At 47.0% G+C, this 24,148-nt stretch overlaps 5 protein-coding genes across 7 annotated transcripts; 3 read left to right on the top strand and 2 right to left on the bottom strand.

The window, feature by feature from the left end:
- Nucleotides 1-48: 48 nt before the first annotated feature.
- Nucleotides 49-5,169, top strand: SPPG_00442. Of its 2 annotated transcripts, XM_016748768.1 has the most exons (23): nt 49-86; nt 215-328; nt 387-545; nt 611-745; nt 805-1,169; nt 1,235-1,364; nt 1,423-1,503; nt 1,560-1,601; nt 1,667-1,921; nt 1,985-2,101; nt 2,155-2,595; nt 2,660-2,874; nt 2,934-3,035; nt 3,089-3,206; nt 3,271-3,403; nt 3,471-3,597; nt 3,667-3,793; nt 3,856-4,098; nt 4,159-4,344; nt 4,421-4,526; nt 4,595-4,704; nt 4,764-4,803; nt 4,873-5,169. In XM_016748768.1, exons 2-23 carry the CDS (start codon nt 311-313, stop codon nt 4,956-4,958), a joined length of 3,336 nt encoding a protein of 1,111 aa, XP_016612776.1. In that variant the 5' UTR covers nt 49-86; nt 215-310; the 3' UTR covers nt 4,959-5,169. The 2 variants fall into 2 exon arrangements, with proteins under 2 accessions (XP_016612776.1, XP_016612777.1); XM_016748769.1 differs by having other exon boundaries at nt 4,764-5,169.
- SPPG_00441 (fumarylacetoacetase) lies at nt 4,950-6,960 on the bottom strand. Its single transcript, XM_016748767.1, has 9 exons — nt 6,783-6,960; nt 6,329-6,720; nt 6,118-6,268; nt 5,949-6,048; nt 5,820-5,872; nt 5,686-5,763; nt 5,536-5,611; nt 5,334-5,482; nt 4,950-5,271 (listed from the first exon to the last, which is right to left on the bottom strand). Exons 1-9 carry the CDS (start codon nt 6,870-6,872, stop codon nt 5,038-5,040), a joined length of 1,323 nt encoding a protein of 440 aa, XP_016612775.1. The 5' UTR covers nt 6,873-6,960; the 3' UTR covers nt 4,950-5,037.
- Nucleotides 6,961-7,345: 385 nt separating this feature from the next.
- On the top strand, nt 7,346-8,878 carry SPPG_08849 (uncharacterized protein). Its single transcript, XM_016756989.1, has 7 exons — nt 7,346-7,444; nt 7,518-7,555; nt 7,612-7,748; nt 7,811-7,937; nt 7,999-8,041; nt 8,098-8,252; nt 8,335-8,878. Exons 1-7 carry the CDS (start codon nt 7,356-7,358, stop codon nt 8,448-8,450), a joined length of 705 nt encoding a protein of 234 aa, XP_016612774.1. The 5' UTR covers nt 7,346-7,355; the 3' UTR covers nt 8,451-8,878.
- SPPG_00440 lies at nt 8,116-10,353 on the bottom strand. 2 transcript variants are annotated; one of them, XM_016748766.1, is made up of 16 exons: nt 10,301-10,353; nt 10,212-10,233; nt 10,088-10,152; nt 9,995-10,018; nt 9,897-9,912; nt 9,787-9,838; nt 9,612-9,729; nt 9,475-9,551; nt 9,344-9,417; nt 9,260-9,279; nt 9,096-9,192; nt 9,014-9,025; nt 8,866-8,945; nt 8,768-8,803; nt 8,569-8,704; nt 8,116-8,508 (listed from the first exon to the last, which is right to left on the bottom strand). In XM_016748766.1, exons 1-16 carry the CDS (start codon nt 10,313-10,315, stop codon nt 8,468-8,470), a joined length of 885 nt encoding a protein of 294 aa, XP_016612773.1. In that variant the 5' UTR covers nt 10,316-10,353; the 3' UTR covers nt 8,116-8,467. The 2 variants fall into 2 exon arrangements, with proteins under 2 accessions (XP_016612773.1, XP_016612772.1); XM_016748765.1 differs by having other exon boundaries at nt 8,866-9,025.
- Nucleotides 10,354-10,479: 126 nt separating this feature from the next.
- SPPG_00439 (uncharacterized protein) lies at nt 10,480-16,790 on the top strand. Its single transcript, XM_016748764.1, has 23 exons — nt 10,480-10,789; nt 10,850-11,019; nt 11,078-11,351; nt 11,410-11,699; nt 11,763-11,993; nt 12,064-12,324; nt 12,381-12,639; nt 12,698-12,829; nt 12,885-13,038; nt 13,103-13,426; nt 13,499-13,705; nt 13,771-13,969; nt 14,025-14,274; nt 14,336-14,825; nt 14,889-15,001; nt 15,051-15,291; nt 15,351-15,535; nt 15,591-15,746; nt 15,806-15,929; nt 16,011-16,177; nt 16,243-16,320; nt 16,395-16,520; nt 16,579-16,790. Exons 1-23 carry the CDS (start codon nt 10,496-10,498, stop codon nt 16,639-16,641), a joined length of 4,788 nt encoding a protein of 1,595 aa, XP_016612771.1. The 5' UTR covers nt 10,480-10,495; the 3' UTR covers nt 16,642-16,790.
- The last annotated feature ends 7,358 nt before the right edge of the window (nt 16,791-24,148 follow it).

Genomic DNA, 24,148 nt, shown 5'->3' with positions numbered 1-24,148 from the left:
ACTCAGGCGAGGCAAGATCATGAACTGCACCAGCTCTCGTTCGTTCCCGGTTTACTCATCCTTGCCACCAAATTTGACGTCTAAAGGTACTGGCTGTTATACCTTAGTTCGTCTAGACCTGCGATTTCAGCCTGGAAACGAGAACTGGACGCTTCCTGTACTGAATATCCATATTCTAATCTATATCCGCTATTTCTGCATTCTCGAAATGTAGCTTAGATCTACGTCAGCACCTGCAGGAACCTGGATATTCCTAGCAAGTACTATAAAGGGCTTCGTTTGAGGTGCTCAGTAGAGTAAATTGGCTTGAATGGACGACAGCGAAAAGGCAAGTTAGACGCGCTGGTATCTCCGTTACACTCAAATAACCTTGTTCCGACATATAGATACGCCAAAAACGTTTGGCAAAACTTGCAGCGTCCGCATCATCGCCAACGGCTAGTAGTAGCACGGATACAAACGCTTCTCAAGAAGAACGAGGTTTCCTGCCTCAGCAGTCCGAACATGTGCCGATAAAGCTGGACAGAGGTCCAGAGGTGAACGCGGTGGGATCATCTCAGACGCTTCGATGCGAAACGTATGTACTTATTGCAGGTTAACGACCATGAAGGTTACAACGCCACCAAAGAAGTCTCCTACATCTCCTGCAGCGTCACGTTTGCGTATCGTGGAAAGTTTCCTGCAGCAAGCTGATGATGATTGGCAGAATGAGGCTTTTGAACAGATTTTTGAATGCACTCTTAATGTGAGTGTCATATGCAAACGATCTATCTATATATGGATACGTGCTGAAGCGCGCAGCAGCCGGACGAAAGAAAGGTCCTTACCGCCCTCCCCGACCTGGTGGAGGAATTCAATGCCGAAAGCATTCCGTTGAAATTTACAACAGCGCAGCTAGAGCGTGTGTTGTATGCACGCCTTTCTCTTGAGCAAAATGCTTCAGCGAGCTCACCTCCTTTGTTCGATTACCTCGTCGAAACATGGAAGCGAATACAGCGCGTCAGAAGTCACATCAGCTCAGTTGTCGAGAAAGGCAGTTCCAATCCATCTGTAGGAGAGGTTGCGCGACGCCGCCTGGAATTTTTGGATACCGCTCAGAGACTGGTTGTTAGTTACAGTGGTCTGGTCATCAATCCGGAGATGGCAGGAAGTTTCCCTCAACCACCCAGGTACCGATACGTTGAGGGGATGACGTGTGTTCCGCACACGTGGGTTGTGCTAAACTAGAGAACAGCACTGCAGAGCTTGGACCTTCTTATATCGCGAAGAAGTTACTCCTGACCGCAGACGAAGTAGAAAGCGCTCTTCCCCGAGCCTTTTTGGAGGATTTTGTCAATCATTTCAGCGGAGAAGGTCTAGATGAGGTTAATGAGAATTAGTTCGCAGGGATGCGAGTCATTTTTTAATCATAAGTTATGGCAGATGATGGGCTACGTGGTTACGAGTTTAGCGGCGAATATGCGGGAACAGAGCCTGATCAAGGATTACCAAGCGCCGTTGCGTGTAAGCGTTTAAGTGATTGATTGCTGGTACAATTAAATATTAATTTCCGCTTGCAGGCTCTGGGGATGCTAGTCTCATTCAAGCCAATCGCCGCTGTGGTGAGTGATGCACGTCACCGTACATATTGGGATCATGTGCATATTTGACCGTGGTTCATACCCAGGTGCCCATGCTAAAGAATTGGAACCCTGAGACGACAGCAAAGACCATTGAAATACTGACAATTCTGGGGCCCTTCTTAAGTAAAATTAGCAGCTTTCCTGACGCGGACCCCGCACTGGCGGATCACTATTTCGGTAGTTCAAACGCTTTTGCGGAGGGTGGTGCTAGTTTGGACGGATTTTATATTGGGTCACGAAATCCAGGGGACGTCAGATCTTCTATGGAATCGTTGCGAAACATCACTGCTCTTGCACAAGTGAGTGGATGAGCGAGATATTTTTAAAGACATTCTTTGCAAATTCTGATCCACTCCTCACAGTCCAATCTGTACAACATTACCATGAACATTATCAAAGCTGGGCCGGATTCAAGAGAGAGGGTGCTGCAATATCTCTCCAGTGCGATTGCGGTCAATAAGCGACGGGGCCGCATGCAGGTGCGTCTCATAAGTCAAGTATTGCCAACTATGTTTTTACCGGAAATTATCAGGTTAATATGCGCGATGTTTCTACGGATGGCTTCATGTACAACCTGTTGCAAGTTGCATTGAAGCTTTCTGATCCAATTATTGATGCCAAATACTCGAAGCTGCATCTCATAGACCCTGATTATTTTAATCATTCAAAACGTTTGGATGTAACGGAAGATACACGGATAAATGCCGATAAAGAAACCTGTGAACGATACGTTAAGCAGTGGCATGAGACTCACCCCAACCCTGAGCCGACGAATTTCGTGTCGGACATCTTCTACTTAACTCTGGGACTGCATCACTACGGATTGATGAGTATAATCCGACAATATACAACGCTGATCAAACAGACGCAAGAGCTAGCGAAACATGTAGAAAAAATGAAAGCGGAGCGAGACAGCGGGGCGTGGCCAGGACCAGCGCGAATGTTGAATGAAGAGATGTTGAAGCGATTCCAGGTACTATGCAATCGTTGAATCACTCGGCAGCCTTTCAGATAGGTTGATACCAGTCATCCCATAGAAACAATTGGATAAACTCATCGGGTACAAGCTTGCGATGGACACGGCCCTGAGGAATCGTGTGGCTATTGAGCACTCGTTGCGCTTTTATGACCTCGTAATGATGTGGCTCCTCCGCTCCACGGTCATTGGGAGCCCTCAAGTGCACTATCCGTTAACAACCAAAGCTGGTGACTCTGTCGACTGGGGTCGGGTAGCTAGAGGAGATCTCATGGGGTAGGCAAATATTGACTTATTGAACAGCGTGTCGAGACCTCAAATGTTTGTTATGGTAGATTACCTCTGCTTGGGCTGTCCGGCGATGCTCCGCTGAGCTTTGGCACGCTTCCAGAATGGATCATTGAAGACATATGCGAATTTTATCTTTTTATTGTCCGGTAAGAGCGTGACAGCTTATCGCTTTTAGGACAGGAACTTACGTACGACGTAGATATGACGCACCTATTTTTGAGCGCAATCCAAGGGACGAGTTTCTCACATTCACAATGATCTTCCTTGCGAACCCGCAGCTTATCAAAAATCCTCACTTGAAAAGCAAATTCGTAGAGGTGACTTTGAAGTTGCTGTGAGCATTTTTGGATGGTGCACCGCTAATTTTTGCATCTCTCGTAGATCCTTTTCACCTTCACATGGCCTCTTTGGCGTACAGAGTCTGGTCAAACTGGGGGCAAGTTGGATGACGTATTTTCAACTCACCCCTTGGCGAAAGAGCTGCTGGTACCCAATTTAATGAGGTTTTATGTAGGTGGGTGACAATCAATCATAATGGTTATTGCCCGCTTTAGGTTTCTCAGCTTCCCTTAAAATCTTAGACGTCGAGCATACTGGAGTATCTAGTCAGTTTTATGACAAATTCAATATCCGGTACAACATATCCCAGATCTTGAAGTCTGTATGGGCCGACGCTGGGCATCGTAGTAAAATGGTGTCTCAAAGCCGGTAAGTCTGCAGTTTTACTATGTTGATCCTGCTGCCACGGATATCCGCCCTAATCGAATTGAACATCAGGAATACAGAATTTTTCGTGCGATTTGTCGCGTTGTTGATGAATGACACGACCTATCTCTTAGATGAATCGCTCTCTAAGCTAAAGCAGATTCAACAGCTACAGATAGAATTGGCTGATCCGCTGTCGGTATGTACTAGTGGCACCACATATGAGCACTGGACACCGTCTAAAGAACCACGGGAATGCAGCCCGCTGCATCTAGAGAAGACCTGCAACGACGGGAAGAGCGATCTGGCTTTTTGCGTCAGTTGGAAGGGCAAGCTCATTCATACATGTCATTGGGGAATGAGACGGTGCACATGCTGCAGTATATGACGGCCAATTCTGAGATTGTCCAGCCCTTCATGGAACCAGAGATCGTTGAGAGGCTAGCGGCCATGTTGGATTTCAATCTAGCCGCGTTAGTGGGGCCTCGATGCACAGAACTCAAGGTGAAGCATTGCTGTATGATTGTTTTCTACTATGTGGCGCTGAAAATGCTGTTGCATCAGGTCAAAAACCCGGAGAAATATCGCTTCGAGCCCAAGCGGCTGCTAAGAGAACTCGTGGATATCTATCTTCATCTTGCTCATCGACAGGAATTTATCAGCGCGGTAGCTAAGGATGAACGTTCATATCGTAAGGATCTGTTCTCTCGGGCGGCGGGAATTCTACTAAAAAATATGCTCAAGAACGAGGTGAGTTTTTTGTTGTAAGGACGGAGTGCAATGAATGATCGGCTCAATACGAAATGTTGTGCAATTTCGGACGAAGAGCGAACTTAGCAAGTTGCAACAGTTCATTGACCGTGTGGAAGCAACGATTCAAAGCTCTCAGGCGGAAGAAGAGGAATTGGGTGACGTCCCGGAAGAATTTCTCGGTAATCCTTAAGCACACTTACCGCGTACCTGAAGATGCTTACTCACCTGCCCGCATTTTGTCGTACAGACCCCTTGTTGTATACACTTATGGAAGATCCTGTGATTCTCCCTGGAAGTGGAATATCAATTGACAGGTCCACCATCAAGTCACATCTGCTCTCCGATGCACATGATCCCGTAAGTTTGAAGCGAGTTATACTGGTCGTCCTCGGTGGTCCTGATCAACTCGACCACAGTTCAATCGACAGCCGTTGAGCATCGAGCAGGTCATACCCAGTAAGTGCCATGCAGATGCGGTACGCCGCAGTGATCTGACATATTATTATTTACTCCATCTGCTACAAGACGATGAGCTAAAAATGAGGATACAAGAATGGAAGGGAGAACGGAGACGTGACGTGGGCAGAGTACAGCCAATGGATACGAGCTAGAGGGTGGCGTTGAAGCCATCCTTTGTTACAACATTCTTATGTAGTTTTGGGCTTTCATATGTTCTTGCATTGAAATCCATTATGTTTGTTTCACAGCAGCATTGGACAGGCTCGATGCTGGTAGCACAACTCCACTTGCCTCGCCGAATCCTATTTTAACACGTTTCCCACTATGCTCACTTATACAATACCCGCGCAGAATAATCTCATCTCCGTCTTCAATGAACGTCCGACCCTCGATCCCTTCAATATCCTCAAGAGGGATGGCGCCGTTTTTTGTGATCTCCAGTAGAGAACCCAGTGAGTCCGATGTCTGAAACAAATAGGTATTTAGCCTAGAGATGAGGAGCCTGCAGACTGCCAAGATGTACTTACCGGACCACTGATTGTCCCGCTCCCACAAAGGTCGCCAGGTCGCATGTTACAGCCATTTACAGTGTGATGCGCAAGCATCTGCTTGAATGACCAGTACATGTATTTCAAGTTTGAGCGGGAAAGTATCCGTGCGTCGGGAATATCGGCCGCTAAACGCTGAGTTCAGTATCTTATCCAAAAATCGCATAGTTATTGCGCATACGTTTCAGAAGGACTTCGAGATTTATATCATATGCATCACTCGGACCCCCACGCAAATATGCAGCAGGAGTTGGATTCTGGTCACGATCCAAGTCAAAGTTACCGTCAACATGGAAAAATCTATCAGAATGAGGGAATGCATCCAATTTACCTGTTCCGGTTGCTGAGTGCGAAATGGTTCAAGTGCATCCAGCGTCACTATCCAAGGCGATATGGTTGTCCCAAAGTTCTGTACAAGGCATGAGATTTCGATCCACAGCACCAGATCAACGGAGAAACCTTCACCTTGCCCAGAAACGGTCCTAATGGTACGTACTCGTATTGCTGAATATCGCGTGCTTCAGGGTGCAAGGAAAAGGCGGATAAGTCGTCTCAAATAGTACGATAAGCATTGCCTGAAGATCCACGCCCTACCACTCCAATCGTTCATTAGCACAAGTCCAAAAATATGATCCTCAGACGCCGTTATATCAATAGGATTTCCTAATGAATTCCCGACGCCCACAAAACATGCCTAATCAAGCAAGTTCAATCAATAGGCTCATGTTCGTAGCTCGTTTCCCAACAGTTGAGATATCATTACCACTTCCAGTTCGAAGTCCAGCTTTTTCGAGACAGAGAACTCTGGAACCTTAGTAAGTGCATTCTGCACCAACCCGGACGGACGCTTGATTGGTGTTCCAGTGATCAACACCGATGAAGAACGACCGTGATAGCCAACGGGCAAGTGGACCCTATCATGTGCAACGGGTCAAAATGCGACGGCCAGTCCTCTTTGAATCGGCGACGCGTACCAATTCGGCATGAGAGCGTTATCCTTCCCCCGAAACATTGAGCCCACATTCATGGCATGCTCCTTCGAAGCGTAAAAATCTGTATAGTCTCCGATAGTGGCTGGAAGATGATACTGGACGTTGCTGAGAGGGATCAGCGCTTGGTCGCGCAAGGTCGAGGACTCTCGAAGGTACGGCAAGCCATTGTTGCTCAATAAGCTCTGTAGGGTTTGGCGCGCTTCCACCCAAGAGTTTCGGCCAAGCTCCATGAACGCATTCAGAGTGGGCTGGCCAAAGACCCTTTTGGCCACCCTGTTGCACAGATATTTACAGTCATCAAATACCCCCGCATTTGCAAGTGCCCGCAGGTCCACCGCATATGGACCAATAGCAGTGGCTGGCCGAGGAGAGTCCTGGTGTTTACATGGAAATGTTAAGTACAAAAAGGCCATCATGCCCATAATACATGTCGTACATTGTCCTTTGTGGATATGATTCCAAACGGAATGTTCTCTAGTGGAAAGTCAGAGTCTTCATCCACCTGTATGTAAGACATGGTTCGCATTTATGGAAACCACTGAACGCAGGATATGACGAGAAGGGCGGGGGGTCATGGAGGCAGACCAAAAAGCCAACTCGCAAGTCGCCGCGCATGTCTCCCACGGACGACTTGTGTTGTACCCCATTCCATTCGCCACAAGTTGTATTTCGATACCACACTGCAACCCACATTGCAACCACACAGACTATCCAGTGCATTTCGATTGAATTAGTGCATACAAATCTACAAGCGGAATTATGGTTAATGCATCTTCATTTCATCGTCTATTGGCAATAGGAAATATCAAGGGTACAAGTGGGATAAAGTGGGGATACAATGAGAGTAACTGCAGAATGTTCCAATCATCAGATGGCGGCAAGTGCAATATCAATTCATTCGTGGCTACAGTACAAGTGGATTATTGTTTATCTTCATGATGACAATGTCACAATAAATGTGGTTATTTCAATAGGTCGCAAGGTACAGTACAGTACGTACCTGGCACAGATGACATACCTACTTTCCCACGCACTGGATACGCTAATGGAGTCCACATATGATTCTATGGCCAACCGTTTGGTAGAGAAGTTGAAAAGGTAAACCAGAAGACATTTACCATTATCCAATGCCCACGTCCCAATTGGGGATCGTTCTAATATGGACTGCCAGTCTCCCGAGAGATGCCCGTATAATTATTGCAATCGCTGGTACCGCCCGTATCTGCGACCTTGTCCAATTAACCATTTCTCATAATGTGAAAAAGGTATTCCTGGCTCGGGTAAGTCAACACTTTCGCAGCAAGTTATTCAACGCGTGAACTTGCGAATGAAGGCCGATGTTGGTCGGGTGTTGCCGATGGATGGTTTCCACCTGTACAAATCTGAGCTAGACAAGATGGAGGTTCGTAGCGCCATTGAAATTATGAGCAGAATACCAGAGTCTTTAGCTCCTAATTGGCACAGAACCCCTCGATGGCACACGCTCGCAGGGGAGCACACTTCACTTTCAACCCCAACAAACTCTTGTTGCTGGTCCGGACCTTACGAGAGCGCCCACATGACATTGTAATGGCTCCGTCCTTTGACCATGGTGATTGCCCGACATTTTACGGCATTATTTTCTTTTCTTATGACTGGTTGCAATGCATCAGCGATTGGAGATCCAGTGGAGAACGACGTTGATATTGGTCCTCAGTTAGTATGCAGCGCATTAATTTTGAAGATTTTAATCTCTCACTGAGATGCCTCAGGCATCGTATCATTCTTTTGGAAGGGTTATATCTTCATACGGCGACGCCGCCGTGGTCGGACATCTATGCATTGTGTGACGAACGATGGTTTATCCAGATTCCCCTCGAGTTTGCCCGTGACCGGATTGGCAAGAGACACGTCGCCACTGGGCTAGGTGAGTTTCCTGGACCTTAGTGACAACGGTGTCACAGGAATGGGAGCTAAATAAGTCAATCGGCACATGGCCTTCCGGACAGCACCGACTCTCGAGATGGCGTGGCTTCGATGGGACGAAAACGATCGGCTGAATGGCGAGTACGTTTTGAGAACACGATTGCCAGCCACATTTGAAATTATGTCGATATGTACATGAATCTTCTCTTTGCTACGCTATTCTCCATCCTTTGCTGCTATCCCATTGAAGTATGGATCTAGTTGTGGGCTCATTAACAGATTTACCAAGCAATCGACTTTTGGAGACATGAACTTACGCTGCAAAGCTCTCTCCGCACTGATGCGCTTTTCTGGTTGATATTCAATCAATTTTGAAAGGAGATCTAGACCGTGAGCATCTAGTTTACTTGATATAGATTCTAGAGATGCTCGGGGGTAGATGGGGAAGTCCGGCTAAGAAGTTATGTAGGTTTAGATGCACGCACAAGAGTATGAAGTCACAGTCCTTCTCGACACCTTGTAATCCGGCAATTCCTTCACTTTCGGCCAGCTCTAAGTAAATGATAAGTTAGCTATATCACCTCACCTCAACATGTCACTATCATGACCAGTACTTTTTCATCAGGGGTTCCCAGGAGTTTAAAAATACGCAGTAATTGATCCTTGATCGAGCTCCCTGGAAATAGTGGGCGGCCTGACCATGCCGCAGAATCAACCAGACATCTCGCAAAAGACTTGTCCAAATTCCCACTTCGCACCCACCTGAAGCCATTTCTATGTGAAAGCAACGTAAGAGCGTCCATTAGGATGTAAAGTGAGTAGGGGGGTGAACTAACGATCTTACCGGCCATGATGCATCCGGCCGACCATAAATCTATTGACGTTGAATATTGACGAGAACCCATGAGGACGTCCGGAGCTCTGTACCAGAGTGTTACCACCTGCAAGGGATTCGCCCGCCTCAGTTAATCGAGAACCCCCTCCTGCACTGCCTTCTCTGACACACACCTCATGCGAGTAACTTCGAACTAGCAAGGATGCCTAAAATGTGAGGACTGCTCATCTACCAAAAGTAGCGCATTCTATATATACCTGGAATTCCGAAAGCTCTGGCTAGGCCAAAGTCAGCCAACTTCAGTTCCAATTTTTTATTGATCAGAAGGTTTCTATGTGAATCCAATCTTAGCAATTCGCGCACGAGAGTAGTCACCACGTCAACCCACTGTGGCTTGAGATCCCTATGCAATACCCGATGCTCGTGACAGAATGCGATTCCCTTCAACAGCTGGTACAGCAGATGCTGCAACCTCGATATGAGATAAAGTTCCGAAGGCGCAAACGTGTAGAAAACTTAACTTACTTTCAATGTTGGCACATCGATATCACCACCGTAAGCGTCCAAAAACTTCTTCAAGTCGGAATCGAGATATTCAAACACCAGGGTCAGCTTCTTTTCCGTATGTATTACATCATATAGGCTGCTAGCAAGTTATTTCTGTGCGTAGCTGGTGCAAAAAATTCAACTTGTCACTTACCGGACGATATTCGAATGTTTAAGTTCTTTCAATAATGATATTTCTCTTATCGCTGAAAGGCGGGAGTAAGGGGAAGCCGAGCGCCATACATCAAAAACACTGAATAGTACCAGTACATGGCACACCCTAATTCCCAATAAATACGGAGGGGAGAATCAGAGCCGCCCCAGATTCGGGAACGAAACGATCAGAGATCATTTCCACCTACCTCTTCTTCATTATCGAGACGGATCTACTAGTGGATATACAAAGTCAGAAAGCTCTCAGTTTCCACTTGAACTAATCATATTCCTTGACGTACCCTCTTCAAAGCTACTATATCCCCCGTATCTTTATTCTGGGCTTTGTAGACAATACCATACGTCCCTGTATAGACAGGTTTGCAACCGATTGCATGCAATAACAGGCAAAATAGTCACTCTCACCCTCTCCCAATTTTTCTATTTTCTTTCGAGCAAAACAGACATGCCTAATGTCAGTTCAATGGGCGAGCAAGGTGCGATATTGCACCTACTTGATATTTCTCCATGTCCCAGCCGGCGTCCTGACACCAATGGGCGAGACGACCTTCACAATCACGCAGAATATGGCCGATGCATTCCAACCAAGGACACGTCCAAGCCACCACCCATCTTGGTATCAGTAGGTAAGCAGCGGGGCCAACTGGGGCACGATACAATACAGGGAGAGAGTACAGATCTCAGGCGGCATGAAGAGCAAGCAGCAACAGTCAGCAGTCGATACTTTTCGAACGGAGGTGGAAATATTTGAAGAGCGTCTGCGCCGTTTCAGATGCGATGTCGCACCGGGGTTGGAGGATGACGCTGTTCAGGCCAACTACCCTAGTAGACCCAATAAGGAATTTCAGTCCAGAGATGCCAAGAGATTCATCGTGCTAAAGTCATCCATGGATCCACTGAATCACATGAAAATGCTGTCGCGGACATTGCCGAGCATTGAGAACATGTGTAAGCAGAGCAATGAGTACCTGGAAAAGTTGCGGGTAAATACGACACGGATTCGCACAAAGATTGCCTTTGATTTGATTACCATCCCACAATAGCTCAGAAAAATTGAGGATGCCATATCCAAGCGCGAGCGGGATCAGCGCCGACGAAAGCGGACCTTGGAAGAGCATCAGGCCCAAGAAACATCTGATCTGGCTCAATTGGAAGAAATGGCTCTTTCAAAACTTTTGCGCCAATCCAAGCAAGAACGTCGGATAGCCGAGCAGTGGGTGCAGACTGGGAACTAAACTATAGAATTGGCCAAAGCCTAATTCTCATTTTAGGCTTATGCACGTACGCCATGAGCGGGAGGTAATGCAAGAGAACCGAATATTCAGGGAGCACCAGTATACAAACCGCCGCCAAGAAGACTACGAAAACTCTCTGGCTCGCGAGTATACCCTCTGCGAAAGAGCTAGGGAGGAGTACCGGATGCAAACAGCAATGCAATTGGCTCAACACCAAGAGATCTTGGCTGAAAAGGCAGCCGCGAACCATAACAAACGCTATAGGGTGTGTCTGGATATCGTTAAAGATATTGTTGATCTGTCAATGCGGGTAAGCAGTTAAGGATATATATCCGTCCTGATGATGATGTCCTCATTGCGTAATCCAGATATCCGAATACCGTACTTTAAATGACGGGAAAGACCTTCCCAGGAAGCTCGTCGACGAATGGAAGCTTCTGTTTGCCAGCGGTGCTTCTATGGACCAGCAGTATAATCCTGAGCTGACATCTGACGTTGTGGACTCAGCAATGTATGACCGTGACACTGTCGGGGACGGAGACAGATGCGAAGTGACGCGTGAAGGGCGGACGATAACCAACAGCATTAAACTGCTGGATGAGAAGGAATTCCACGACTACTTGTTAGGCAAAGGAGACTGGGGGTTCCCTGGTGACTCGTGCGTGTCATAATTTATTTGAAAATGCGCGCTCAAAGTAGCTAAAACTGATCATTTGCGAAGCCCTCTCGAGTTCTCTCCCAACGAACTGCTGGCAAAACTGGTTGACACTTTGCTGGATATGACGGCACCACCAGAACCTGTGCGTGAAGCCGTATTTCTTCCCCCGGTCCCACTAAAAATAGCCTTGATTGGCAAGCCCTTCGCTGGAAAAAAGACCCTGGCGAAGAAATTAGCGGCGAAATACTGTCTTTCCGTTCTTTCTGTGGATGAGTTGGTGCAAGATGCAATCAGGTGCGGTTTTCAGAGCGACATCCCCGCTTTGGCTCTGGGGTCATATCATTCACCTATGATTGTTCCTTAGGCACGCGGACATCACATATAAGCCTTCTGATGGGGAGAAACCTCGCAGTAAGGGGGCAACTAAAGCCCAGATAGGAGCTAAGATACAGATTAACATGCTAGAAGGAGGAAGCCCAGATGATGCCCTTCTGGTCTCGCTAGTTATCGAGGCGATCCGGAGAAACACGCATGAGGATAAACCATATCCATATGGAGGCTTTGTTCTGACAGATTTCCCAAGGACTCGCCATCAAGCGCAGCTTCTAGAAAGAGAACTCTCCGGGTAAACAGTGTTCGACACCCAGGTCTCCTCTACCTTCGCTGATTTCGCCTACGTAGGTACGAAGATCCAAAACCAGTAAAACTTGGTAACCTTAAGCGGACCCCTAAAGACAAGTCCAGACAACGCTCACAGATTGTACCCCTGGAAGGACAGCCCGAGAACAAGGCTGGCAATGTCACGAGTGGAATTGATATTGTGATTCTACTGGATGTAGAAAATGAGCTGGCATGTAAGCGTGCGGCTGGAAGACGGATTGACCCTTTAACTGGGGAGATGTACCACTTGGAAACCAACCCACCTCCGATTGATGACCCGGTAAGTAAATTTTTTGCCGGTATGAGCGTGCTAGGACCATGTTCTGATTCCCTCGTAGGGTCTACTGGAAAGATTGTGTCCTTTAAATGAAGATGAAAGTGAAAGCAATCAGATTCAATATCAAATTGCTGCATTTGAAGATCAGCAGGATCTACTGAAGGAGTGGTATGCTCGCTTCAGCAATTTGCAGGTAGTATGTCCATCACGAATGGAGGATGACGATGTTAAGCAGCGCCTCTGCATAGGGTGTAGATGGCAATATGACCTCGAGCGACGTCTGTACTACAGTTGATCAAATTATCCAAGAATTGATAGCACGGAAAGAAAAGTGCAAGGATCAAGCAGGGAAGGATACCATGGAGGGTGTAGAACGATTGCTGGAATCACCAATTCATGAGCGTAAGAGCGTTTGTTGGACGGATGCGCAAGTCTTCTCCTAATCAAATGGTGACCGCTATTGCAGTAGATAAGCCCTCGGATGACGGGGCGAGTACAAGTCGACAATTAGCAATACCTGTCGTTGACGAACGTGTGAATATTACACATCGAGCTCAAGCATCTCCTGTCGTCAACAGTACAGATATTAGACCTGTCTTGGGCAAGGTACAAGAAGACGATAGAAAGGGAAAAACTGCTTCTGGTCGGGCGAGAGGTACTAGTGGTAGTAGTAAAGGACAGGAAAAGGCCACTTCGAGGACAGCGAGCGCTGGAGCTGGTGTGGCTATAGAAGCTACCAATGGACTGAAAGGCCGAGGTAATGCCAGTGCAAAGGAGCGGGCCCAAATAGGTGCGTCCGCACTCCTCTGACGTATGTTCAACATCGCAATTGAATGGGTCCTTTCCTTCTGAGCTACCTCAGATGCCAAAGATATCAAACGAGATAAAGGCGCCAGTGCGTCTGCTGGGACAGGAGGTGAGAGACAGATCGCGAGCTCGATAGACCCAGGCGTAGCGGCAGGTTCGGTGGATTTGCCAGTCGAGTCGACCACACCCCTTTTGAATCGACCCCTCGCACCGGATGGCAAACGCTGGCCATCCCGAGATCTAGCAGAAGTACTTGCGGATCGTAAGAACGTGCACATGACTGGCTTTACTTTGGTGCTGCTAATCTCAAGGCCGTACCCCTCATAGAATGGGCAACTGTCGAAAATACTTACACCGACACTTTAAAATTTGCCTTCCGCTCCCTGAGAAGGGAGAAGGAGGCCATTCTGACCTACTTCCACGGAATCAAAGTAAATTTCAAAAGATTCTTGGAGAGACCTGACCAGAAGCAACATCTGATCGAGCTGTTTCAACATGAATTTAATAACGTGGAAGACGATTTGCGGTTTGTCTTTGCTGATTTATTCATTCTGGTGCAGATCTTTAATTTATGATTCTAGATCGGACGCTGATGCCAAGGCAGAGCTTCATCAAAGGGCGGAAGATTTGCGTGAAAGGTTGTGGGAGATGTCCGATAAGCGGAAAGAAGAGGCAGAAACAGAGCGGATGTCAATCATTGAAGACAAATGGGTGGAAGATCACTTCATAATTATGGCGAACGTTTACATTACAATGATGCAGGTGGAGGTTGACCGGCACCTTGGGACAAAGCATCTGATTGCCGACTATTTCCGAGATGCTCAGGGCACCGTAAGTAGCAGGTCCTTCTGCGATAGTATTTGCAAGAATCATGATCCTGAGCCTCTCAAAGGTCGTCCCAGATAATATTCGTTCACATGTCAAAATTCCGTTGATCAGTACTAGTGCGTCAGCGAGCCTTGATATTGGTTCCTTGTTTGTGAATACTTCAGCAGATAGTATGCAGAAACTACACAAGCGCGATATTGGGGGAAGTGCGGAGCAAACACGACTGACTGTGCCGTCCAGCACAAGGGCCGGTGGGAAGTCCGGAGCTGTAAATTCCAGCGGGACGAGTGGTGGTTTAAATGCAGGTGGTGGGAAAAAGCCTCCAGCTGTTGCTCGCATGGCCTCGGTTATGGAGATTCCTCGGCATACCGCAGGAGCAGGAGGTGACAAAGACCAGCCTACTGGGGAGAACGAGCATGCTATGTTCAGCGACATCCAAGCCGCATATGATACTGCCTTAAGCGTTCTTGTGAGCCATGAGGAAACTCCATCACCAGAAAAAGAGAAGAAAGATAAGAAAAAGCCTAGTCAAATCGAGCCTGTGGAGCAAAAAGGTAAGGTGAGGTGCGTGAAATAGTGTCTTCACACTGGTTGAAACTTTTGCACATTCATGTTAGCGGAAGCAGAGGTTGAGTTGCCTGTCGACTATCACAAAATAGTGGAACGTGAGGACCACGCCCTGCGACGAAAAATTGACCGACTGAAGCAGCACGCCATGGACAGCCTTAGGGTGCGTGAATCTCTTCCCTGACGCACTACCACGTATTGACATATCATAGGAGCTCCGAAACAAGGCGATTGACGTTTATACGTCGTTGGATGACTGGATTGGGGCACGCTTCGCTGCCGAAATGGATGCTATACGAGAAATGTTAAATGTGATCAAAGAAGCGGTCGAAGCAGAGTCGAAGCTCCCAAACCTCTTGATTCTGCAAGGCGAAAGATTCAAAGTGGACTTCCAGGTTTTGACCTATGAGCCAGAACCGGAACCAAGGCCACCGAGTCCCCTGGAAAAGCCTCGTAGGTCCCACCTATACCTTGATTTTATCCTGTGTTTGTGACTGAGATTTCCTCAATAGTACCGGATCAGTTCACAGTTTCTCAGCTAGTCAATCTTTGTCGACAATTTCGAAATATTGCACCTTCCGGATATATTAGTTGCAAGGAATTCCTCGACTATTTCCAGAAAATGGCCAGCGTGTCTTCGGGTACTGAGCAACTTCCGGAGCATTACAGCGCGGCGGAACCCGCGCAGTTGCAACAGGTTGAAACGGCGTTAGCATCCTATCGTATCGCATTACTGACATGTAGTCTCCAAGCTATGTCTATCTTTGGATCCGTACGAAACGGGGTTCATATCTTGGAGAAAATTTCTCATCATCAACTCACGAATATTGCCCGTGCCAAGTATCGACCAACTCATGTATTTGAAGAACTCCTACAAGGATCAGAGTGTCAACTCGGATGGATGGAAGGTTTGGAATTCGCATATCTCGAATCAGCCCAATCCACCATTACTGACTCTGACTCATAGATAAACCGGTCAGACTACATGGGAATTCCACTCTGGTTTGAGGATGAGGTGGATGATTCCGCGCTCCAGGACGACTTCATTGCGAAATTTAATAGACGTACCAAGCTGAAGGAGGCATTGTTCCGTAAGTGCCGAGAGCTATGCAAACATTTTTTACATCTTGATCCTAGCTGTAATCTTTCGATCTCTTTTCAATGATATAAAGATTTCTTCGAGGCGCCAGAGGATGATCTGCGCGAGAATCTCTTTGATGCCTTCCATTTCCTGATGTCTTCTTGCCTGGACATATCTGCGAAGAATGGTCTCCAGAAAGCATTTGCTGTAATGAGTGACCAAGAGGACGGAGCTTGCTCACTTCCCCAGGTGTATGAGGTAGGCCAGATTGATGTTCATCCGAGTTCATATACGGGGATCTCACCATCCCTCCTTCATTCAAGATCCTTCATTTCGGCACGACGCTGTTAGGTGAAACACATCGTCTCGGCGAACAGAATATTCATGATCCGTTTCCAAAGGTGAATTGACTGAGAAGGTTGTTGGATCAATGTTTTTGGCCCGCAACAGGAGTAACCCCCCTGCCATCCTACAGGAGCTTTTACAACGCATATTTGACGAAGCAGGAGTAGGTCCAGAAGGAGTAATCACCTTTGATGCTCTCACAGCTGTAACAGAATCCCAATCTGCACTTCAGTCATGCGTGCTTTACCAGCTAGAGGTATGTGAGTAATAGCCACCACTACATATGTGCATTCTATCTCAATTTGCATGAGTAGGACTCAAGTTTGTTTGGAATAAAATCCCGTCCATCATCAGCAATTGACTCAAAGGCCTTCTGACAAAGTTGCTGTTAGTAGTGCCAGCAGACAAATGTAAAAAAATATAAGGCACATAGCTAGGGATACTAGTTACACCTAATTGATAATAATACAAACTGGTGACATACACTCCAGAGGGATAACAACCCCAAATAAAAACAATATACCTGTGCTGTGTGTAATTGATTTATGACTGCCCCATAGTGGTAACAGGTCTTACTGAATTGGAGGGAGGGTTACAGAACCTGAAACAAAGGTTTCAAAACTAGGGCAAGAGGCAAAGTGTACTGATTTGGCTTAAATGGACCAGTATCTGATAGTATATATATAGGTAATCAGTCTATAGGTGGATGCAGCTGGGTTCCTATTATCTAGAAAGGGAAATGCTAACTTTGGATAGTATACTGTTTGGAGTCTCACCTGCTATTCTTGCAAGGTTTTTCTGTAAATATTTTTAGTTTATGCCACAATTCTGCTACCTAAAGGACTGTCTTTGTTTTCCTGTTTTCAGTAGTACTGTACCAGACTTTTCTTTTCTGGCAAATATTTTACTTAGTATAGTATATATAATATATATAGCTAATATTATTTTTTAGCCAGTGGGATACCTGTACTATAACTTACTGGAGTCACCTACTAAACTGCAATTATCAGGTGTAGTATGGTCTGATTCACACCTCTCAAAGCCAAGTTCTTTGAGTTGGCCATCAATCCTTTGCTCCAGGCTCCTGGAGGTTCCATTAACCCAGACAAGCTCTTCCTTAGCTTGCAGTATTTGCTTTATAAAGTCTTCTGGTTGCTCCATTTAGATGTCCTCCTCAATGGTCCCATTCAGAAATGCTGTTTTCATGTCATTTCCACAGCCTTCATAGCTACCAGTCTGAGAACTATCCTGATGCTGCCAAATGTGATTACTGGAGTAAATGTCTCCATATTGTGCAATGCTTCAACTTGGGAGTACCCTTTAGCTACCACCACTGTAGCAATAGGCAGGAGGGACAAAATGACTAGGAAAACTTGGGAAAAAACTTGGTTATTCTATTGGGGAGGGGGGGACACTCCATTTTTATAAACAAAAATGTCAACTTTTGATTTAGCTCTAACCAATGAAAAGACTTCTATACTACTGACTCATAATGTACAGTATGTGCACATTTTCATCCATCCCCTTATGACTGCACATGATGATTTCTCTCATTTAATATAGTTAATATATGGTCACTGACTATATCCTCCTTATCTTTGCAGCAATAATTTTTTTCTGTTGCTCAGTGAGCAGAATTTGTTTCAGACATGTGTCCTGACTTAGATTTTGTTTTCAGGAGCATGTCTTGCCTCTTTTAGTTGAAATTGTTGAGATTCAGGCTTAAACCATGCTGTATGATCTATAAATCATGTGAGATCATGCTGGGATGTCATTAGACAGTTCACATCTGATCTGGCTAAGTTACAACGTAGGGAATTGGACTTAGAGTAATCAGAATGATCACAGATGCGCGTGGGAATGATTTAAAGGGGTAAATCATCATGTAAGCACTCTTAGAAGGTCTGGAAGGTTTGTGACGATCTAGATCTTCATGTAATGTTTGCCAAGGCATGGCTGAAGCTGCTGAGCACTGCTGAGCACGGCTGAGCATGTAAACAAGTGGGCTGAAGCATGTAAACAGTAAACAAAGGTGGAGGGAGGCTGGAGAATGTACTGGGTTATATAAAGGGGACTTTTGAACGTCTCTGGATTAATACAAGTGTGTTATCCCACAAGTTACTGCACCCAGAAGCCTTACTAGCGGCCACAGGCATTACTAGGCCTTTCAGAAGTGATTTCTACATGGGAAATCAGTGTTCCAAGCGCTAAGTTTCAATAGGTTATGAGCCCTGATAGCTATCACTGATATTTTCCTGCTTCAAATCTCTTTTCTGATGGCCACACCACCTTCCTGATGGACCTATCTTCTTCCCAACCTCATATTTGGACCACCTACCATACCAGGATGATTTCACCTCTTCCCCAACAACAAATCCACTCACCAAATCAGCTCAGACATGTCAAACACGGACTTGGACACCAAACTCACGATGGAAAAGTTCAATGGTGTGAACTACCACCTCTGGAAGTTCAAAATGATGATGTTGCTGAAGGAAAAGGGGCTGTGGGGTGTGATTGAGGGGGATCAGAGCATGGAGGGAACCTCTGAGAAGGATTGGAGGAGAAGGGATGAGCGGGCATTGGCTGTCATTGCCTTGTCACTGAGTGATGCCCAACTCATGCATGTACAGACCGCTGTAACTGCAAAAGAGGCCTGGTTAAAGCTCAGTGATGTCCACCAAAGGAAGGGGATCGCCAGTAGGCTCTATCTGAGGAGGAAATTTCTCACTGTGAAGATGGAAGATGGTGCTGGGGGCATGTTGGGACATATAAACATGGTCAGGACAATGGCTCAGCAGTTGGAGGCCATTGGGGTGCCAGTCAGTGAAGAAGACCAAGTCATCACCCTACTCTACAGCCTACCAGAGAGTTATGAACAGCTGGTGGTGTCTTTGGAGGCCAGGAGTGATTCTCTGACACTGGAATTCCTCACATCACGGCTTTTGCATGAAGAAACACGCAGGAAGGAAGCTGGGAGTGAAGGCGATAGCAAAGGGAAGGCCTTTTTTATCAGGGATGGCAGGCAGAAGGTTGGCAAGCATGGTGGGACCAAGAAGATAGCAGGGAAGTGCTTCTATTGCAACAAGAAGGGTCACTTCAAGAAGGACTGCAGGAAGTTTCTGGCGGACACCAAACAACAAGCCAATCATGCCAGCACCAGTCAGGCAACTCAGAATGAGTTCCTATTCTTTGCTCAGTTGGGAGATGACACCAAAACCTCTCAGGGAGCAGTCTGGTGGATTGTGGACTCGGGTGCTTCACAGCACATGTCACACAGGAAGGATTGGATGACCAATTACACGGAAATGTCACCAATTCAAGTCCATCTGGTGGACAACAGAACAGTTCAGGCAATAGGGAAGGGCCAGATCACACTTGAGACAGGCAGAAACCGATTCTGTACCCTCAGAGACGTGTGGTTTGTTCCCAAGCTTGAAAAGAACTTGTTTTCAGTAAGAAGAGCCACTGAAAACGGTGCCAAAGTTGAGTTTGGCAGCAAGGGATGCTGTATCAAGACTTCAGACGGTCAGGAAGCAATCCAGGGAACTCTAGGTGGCGGTCTATACATGTTTCATGCAAGAGAACATGCAAACATAGCCTCTGGAATGAGTTTGGACCTCTGGCATCACTGGTTAGGACACCTGAACGTCAACAGCATCAAAATCTTGGCTAGGAACCAGCTGGGAAGCGGTCTGGAGGTCAAGAGTCAAACAGAAACATCACCATGTGAAGCCTGTGCCATTGGAAAGATCACCAGGCGTCCCTTTCCAAAGGGAGAAGCAGCTAGAGTGGCTCTACTGCTGGGGGTGGTTCACAGTGATGTGTGTGGGCCCATGAAGACACCAAGTCATGGTGGGGCAAAGTACTTTGTCACATTCATTGATGACAAGTCAAGGATGACGGCAGTTTATCTTCTGAAGGAGAAGAGTGAGGTTCTCAGCAAATTCAAGGAGTTTGAGGCCTGGGCAACCAACTTCACGGGGCAGAAGATCAAAACTCTCAGATCAGACAATGGGGGAGAGTATGTGGGCGAAGAATTCAAGAAATTCTGCAAGCAGAAGGGAATTCAGCAGCAATTCAGCACCCCCTACACACCAGAGCAGAATGGTGTTGCTGAGAGGATGAACAGAACGCTGGTGGAAATGGGAAGGTGCATGCTGCACCACAGTGGACTCAGCTACAAGTTCTGGGGCGAGGCAATCATGACAGCAGTCTATCTCAGGACCAGGAGCCCCACTGCAGCACTCAGCAACTAATCAACACCATTTCAAGAGTTTACAGGCGGTAAACCAGCTCTCCAGCATCTCAGAGTGTTTGGCTGCGTGGCCTACACTCATATTTCAAAAGAAAAGCAGTCAAAACTTGATGAGAAGGCCAAGAAGGCAGTCATGGTCGGCTACAGCACTCAGAGTAAGGCCTACAGATTGTGGGTGTTGAGATTCAGGCTTAAACCACGCTGTATGATCTATAAATCATGTGAGATCATGCTGGGATGTCATTAGACAGTTCACATCTGATCTGGCTAAGTTACAACGTAGGGAATTGGACTTAGAGTAATCAGAATGATCACAGATGCGCGTGGGAATGATTTAAAGGGGTAAATCATCATGTAAGCACTCTTAGAAGGTCTGGAAGGTTTGTGACGATCTAGATCTTCATGTAATGTTTGCCAAGGCATGGCTGAAGCTGCTGAGCACTGCTGAGCACGGCTGAGCATGTAAACAAGTGGGCTGAAGCATGTAAACAGTAAACAAAGGCAGAGGGAGGCTGGAGAATGTACTGGGTTATATAAAGGGGACTTTTGAACGTCTCTGGATTAATACAAGCATGTTATCCCACAAGTTACTGCACCCAGAAGTCTTACTAGCGGCCACAGGCATTACTAGGCCTTTCAGAAGTGATTTCTACATGGGAAATCAGTGTTCCAAGCGCTAAGTTTCAATAGGTTATGAGCCCTGATAGCTATCACTGATATTTTCCTGCTTCAAATCTCTTTTCTGACAGCCACACCATCTTCCTGACGGACCTATCTTCTTCCCAACCTCATATTTGGACCACCTACCATACCAGGATGATTTCACCTCTTCCCCAACAACAAATCCACTCACCAAATCAGCTCAGACATGTCAAACACGGACTTGGACACCAAACTCACGATGGAAAAGTTCAATGGTGTGAACTACCACCTCTGGAAGTTCAAAATGATGATGTTGCTGAAGGAAAAGGGGCTGTGGGGTGTGATTGAGGGGGATCAGAGCGTGGAGGGAACCTCTGAGAAGGATTGGAGGAGAAGGGATGAGCGGGCATTGGCTGTCATTGCCTTGTCACTGAGTGATGCCCAACTCATGCATGTACAGACCGCTGTAACTGCAAAAGAGGCCTGGTTAAAGCTCAGTGACGTCCACCAAAGGAAGGGAATTGCCAGTAGGCTCTATCTAAGGAGGAAATTTCTCACTCTGAAGATGGAAGATGGCACTGGGGGCATGTTGGGACACATAAACACAGTCAGGACAATGGCTCAGCAGTTGGAGGCCATTGGGGCGCCAGTCAGTGAAGAAGACCAAGTCATCACCCTACTCTACAGCCTACCAGAGAGTTATGAACAGCTGGTGGTGTCTTTGGAGGCCAGGAGTGATTCTCTGACGCTGGAATTCCTCACATCACAGCTTTTGCATGAAGAAACACGCAGGAAGGAAGCTGGGGGTGAAGGAGATAGCAAAGGGAAGGCCTTTTTCAGCAGGGATGGCGGGCAGAAGGTTGGCAAGCATGGTGGGACCAAGAAGATAGCAGGGAAGTGCTTCTATTGCAACAAGAAAGGCCACTTCAAGAAGGACTGCAGGAAGTTTCTGGCGGACACCAAACAACAAGCCAATCAAGCCAGCACCAGTCAGGCAACTCAGAATGAGTTCCTATTCTTTGCTCAGTCGGGAGATGACACCAAAACCTCTCAGGGAGCAGTCTGGTGGATTGTGGACTCGGGTGCTTCACAGCACATGTCACACAGGAAGGATTGGATGACCAATTACACGGAAATGTCACCAATTCAAGTCCATCTGGCGGACAACAGAACAGTTCAGGCAATAGGGAAGGGCCAGATCACACTTGAGACAGGCAGAAACCGATTCTGTACCCTCAGAGACGTGTGGTTTGTTCCCAAGCTTGAAAAGAACTTGTTTTCAGTAAGAAGAGCCACTGAAAACGGTGCCAAAGTTGAGTTTGGCAGCAAGGGATGCTGTATCAAGACTTCAGACAGTCAGGAAGCAATCCAGGGAACTCTAGGCGGCGGTCTATACATGTTTCATGCAAGAGAACATGCAAACATAGCCTCTGGAATGAGTTTGGACCTCTGGCATCGCAGGTTAGGACACCTGAACGTCAACAGCATCAAAATCTTGGCTAGGAACCAGCTGGGAAGCGGTCTGGAGGTCAAGAGTCACACAGAAACATCACCATGTGAAGCCTGTGCCATTGGAAAGATCACCAGGCGTCCCTTTCCAAAGGGAGAAGCAGCTAGAGCGGCTCTACTGCTGGGGGTGGTTCACAGTGATGTGTGTGGGCCCATGAAGACACCAAGTCATGGTGGGGCAAAGTACTTTGTCACATTCATTGATGACAAGTCAAGGATGACGGCAGTTTATCTTCTGAAGGAGAAGAGTGAGGTTCTCAGCAAATTCAAGGAGTTTGAGGCCTGGGCAACCAACTTCACGGGGCAGAAGATCAAAACTCTCAGATCAGACAATGGGGGAGAGTATGTGGGCGAAGAATTCAAGAAATTCTGCAAGCAGAAGGGAATTCAGCAGCAATTCAGCACCCCCTACACACCAGAGCAGAATGGTGTTGCTGAGAGGATGAACAGAACGCTGGTGGAAATGGGAAGGTGCATGCTGCACCACAGTGGACTCAGCTACAAGTTCTGGGGCGAGGCAATCATGACAGCAGTCTATCTCAGGACCAGGAGCCCCACTGCAGCACTCAGCAACTAATCAACACCATTTCAAGAGTTTACAGGCGGTAAACCAGCTCTCCAGCATCTCAGAGTGTTTGGCTGCGTGGCCTACACTCATATTTCAAAAGAAAAGCGGTCAAAACTTGATGAGAAGGCCAAGAAGGCAGTCATGGTCAGCTACAGCACTCAGAGTAAGGCCTACAGATTGTGGGTACCTGAAATGAATCAAGTTGTCATGTCTAGGGACATCATCTTTGATGAAAACTTGATGTGGAGCACTCAGCAGCGACTGCAGAGTGTACCACAGCAAGACCAAGAGCTACAGATGCCTCTGGGAGGGGAGCCTTTGTTCTTGGATGACCAAGAAGGGCTAGGGACGGTCCAAGAGACCCAGAGACCATCTAGCATCACTCCAGACAATTCTTCAGCATCAGAAGATGATGGGGACGACTTCCAGGATGCTGAGGAAGTGCCAGAACTCAGCAGGAAGAGTGCCAGATTTCACAAACCACCGGGAGAGTGGTGGATTGCAAAGCCAACTCAGTCAAACCTGGCCTTTGCCTTCACCATTGGGGAAGTTCCACAGGAAGAACCCAGCACTCTGGCTGAAGCTAGGACCAGATATGATGCCAAACAGTGGGAGGCGGCTGTCAAAGCAGAATATGACTCTCTGATGGAGAATCAGACATGGGACTTAGTCAAACTACCACCAGGAAGATCCACAGTTGGCTGCAAGTGGGTTTTCAAGCTGAAACTCAAGTCAGATGGCTCTGTAGAGCGCTACAAGGCCAGACTGGTAGCCAAAGGATACTCCCAAGTTGAAGGACTGGACTACAAGGAGACATTTGCCCCAGTAGTCAAGTTTGCAACCATCAGGACGGTCCTGACACTAGCAGCCGTGAAGGACATGGAGATTCACCAAATGGATGTCAAAA

The sequence above is a fragment of the Spizellomyces punctatus genome (genome assembly GCF_000182565.1).
Source record: "Spizellomyces punctatus DAOM BR117 chromosome Unknown supercont1.1, whole genome shotgun sequence".
In the NCBI taxonomy this organism is placed as follows: domain Eukaryota; kingdom Fungi; phylum Chytridiomycota; class Chytridiomycetes; order Spizellomycetales; family Spizellomycetaceae; genus Spizellomyces; species Spizellomyces punctatus.
The sequence above is the reverse complement of the archived record's forward strand: the minus strand, read 5'-3'. Positions and strand labels throughout refer to the sequence as shown.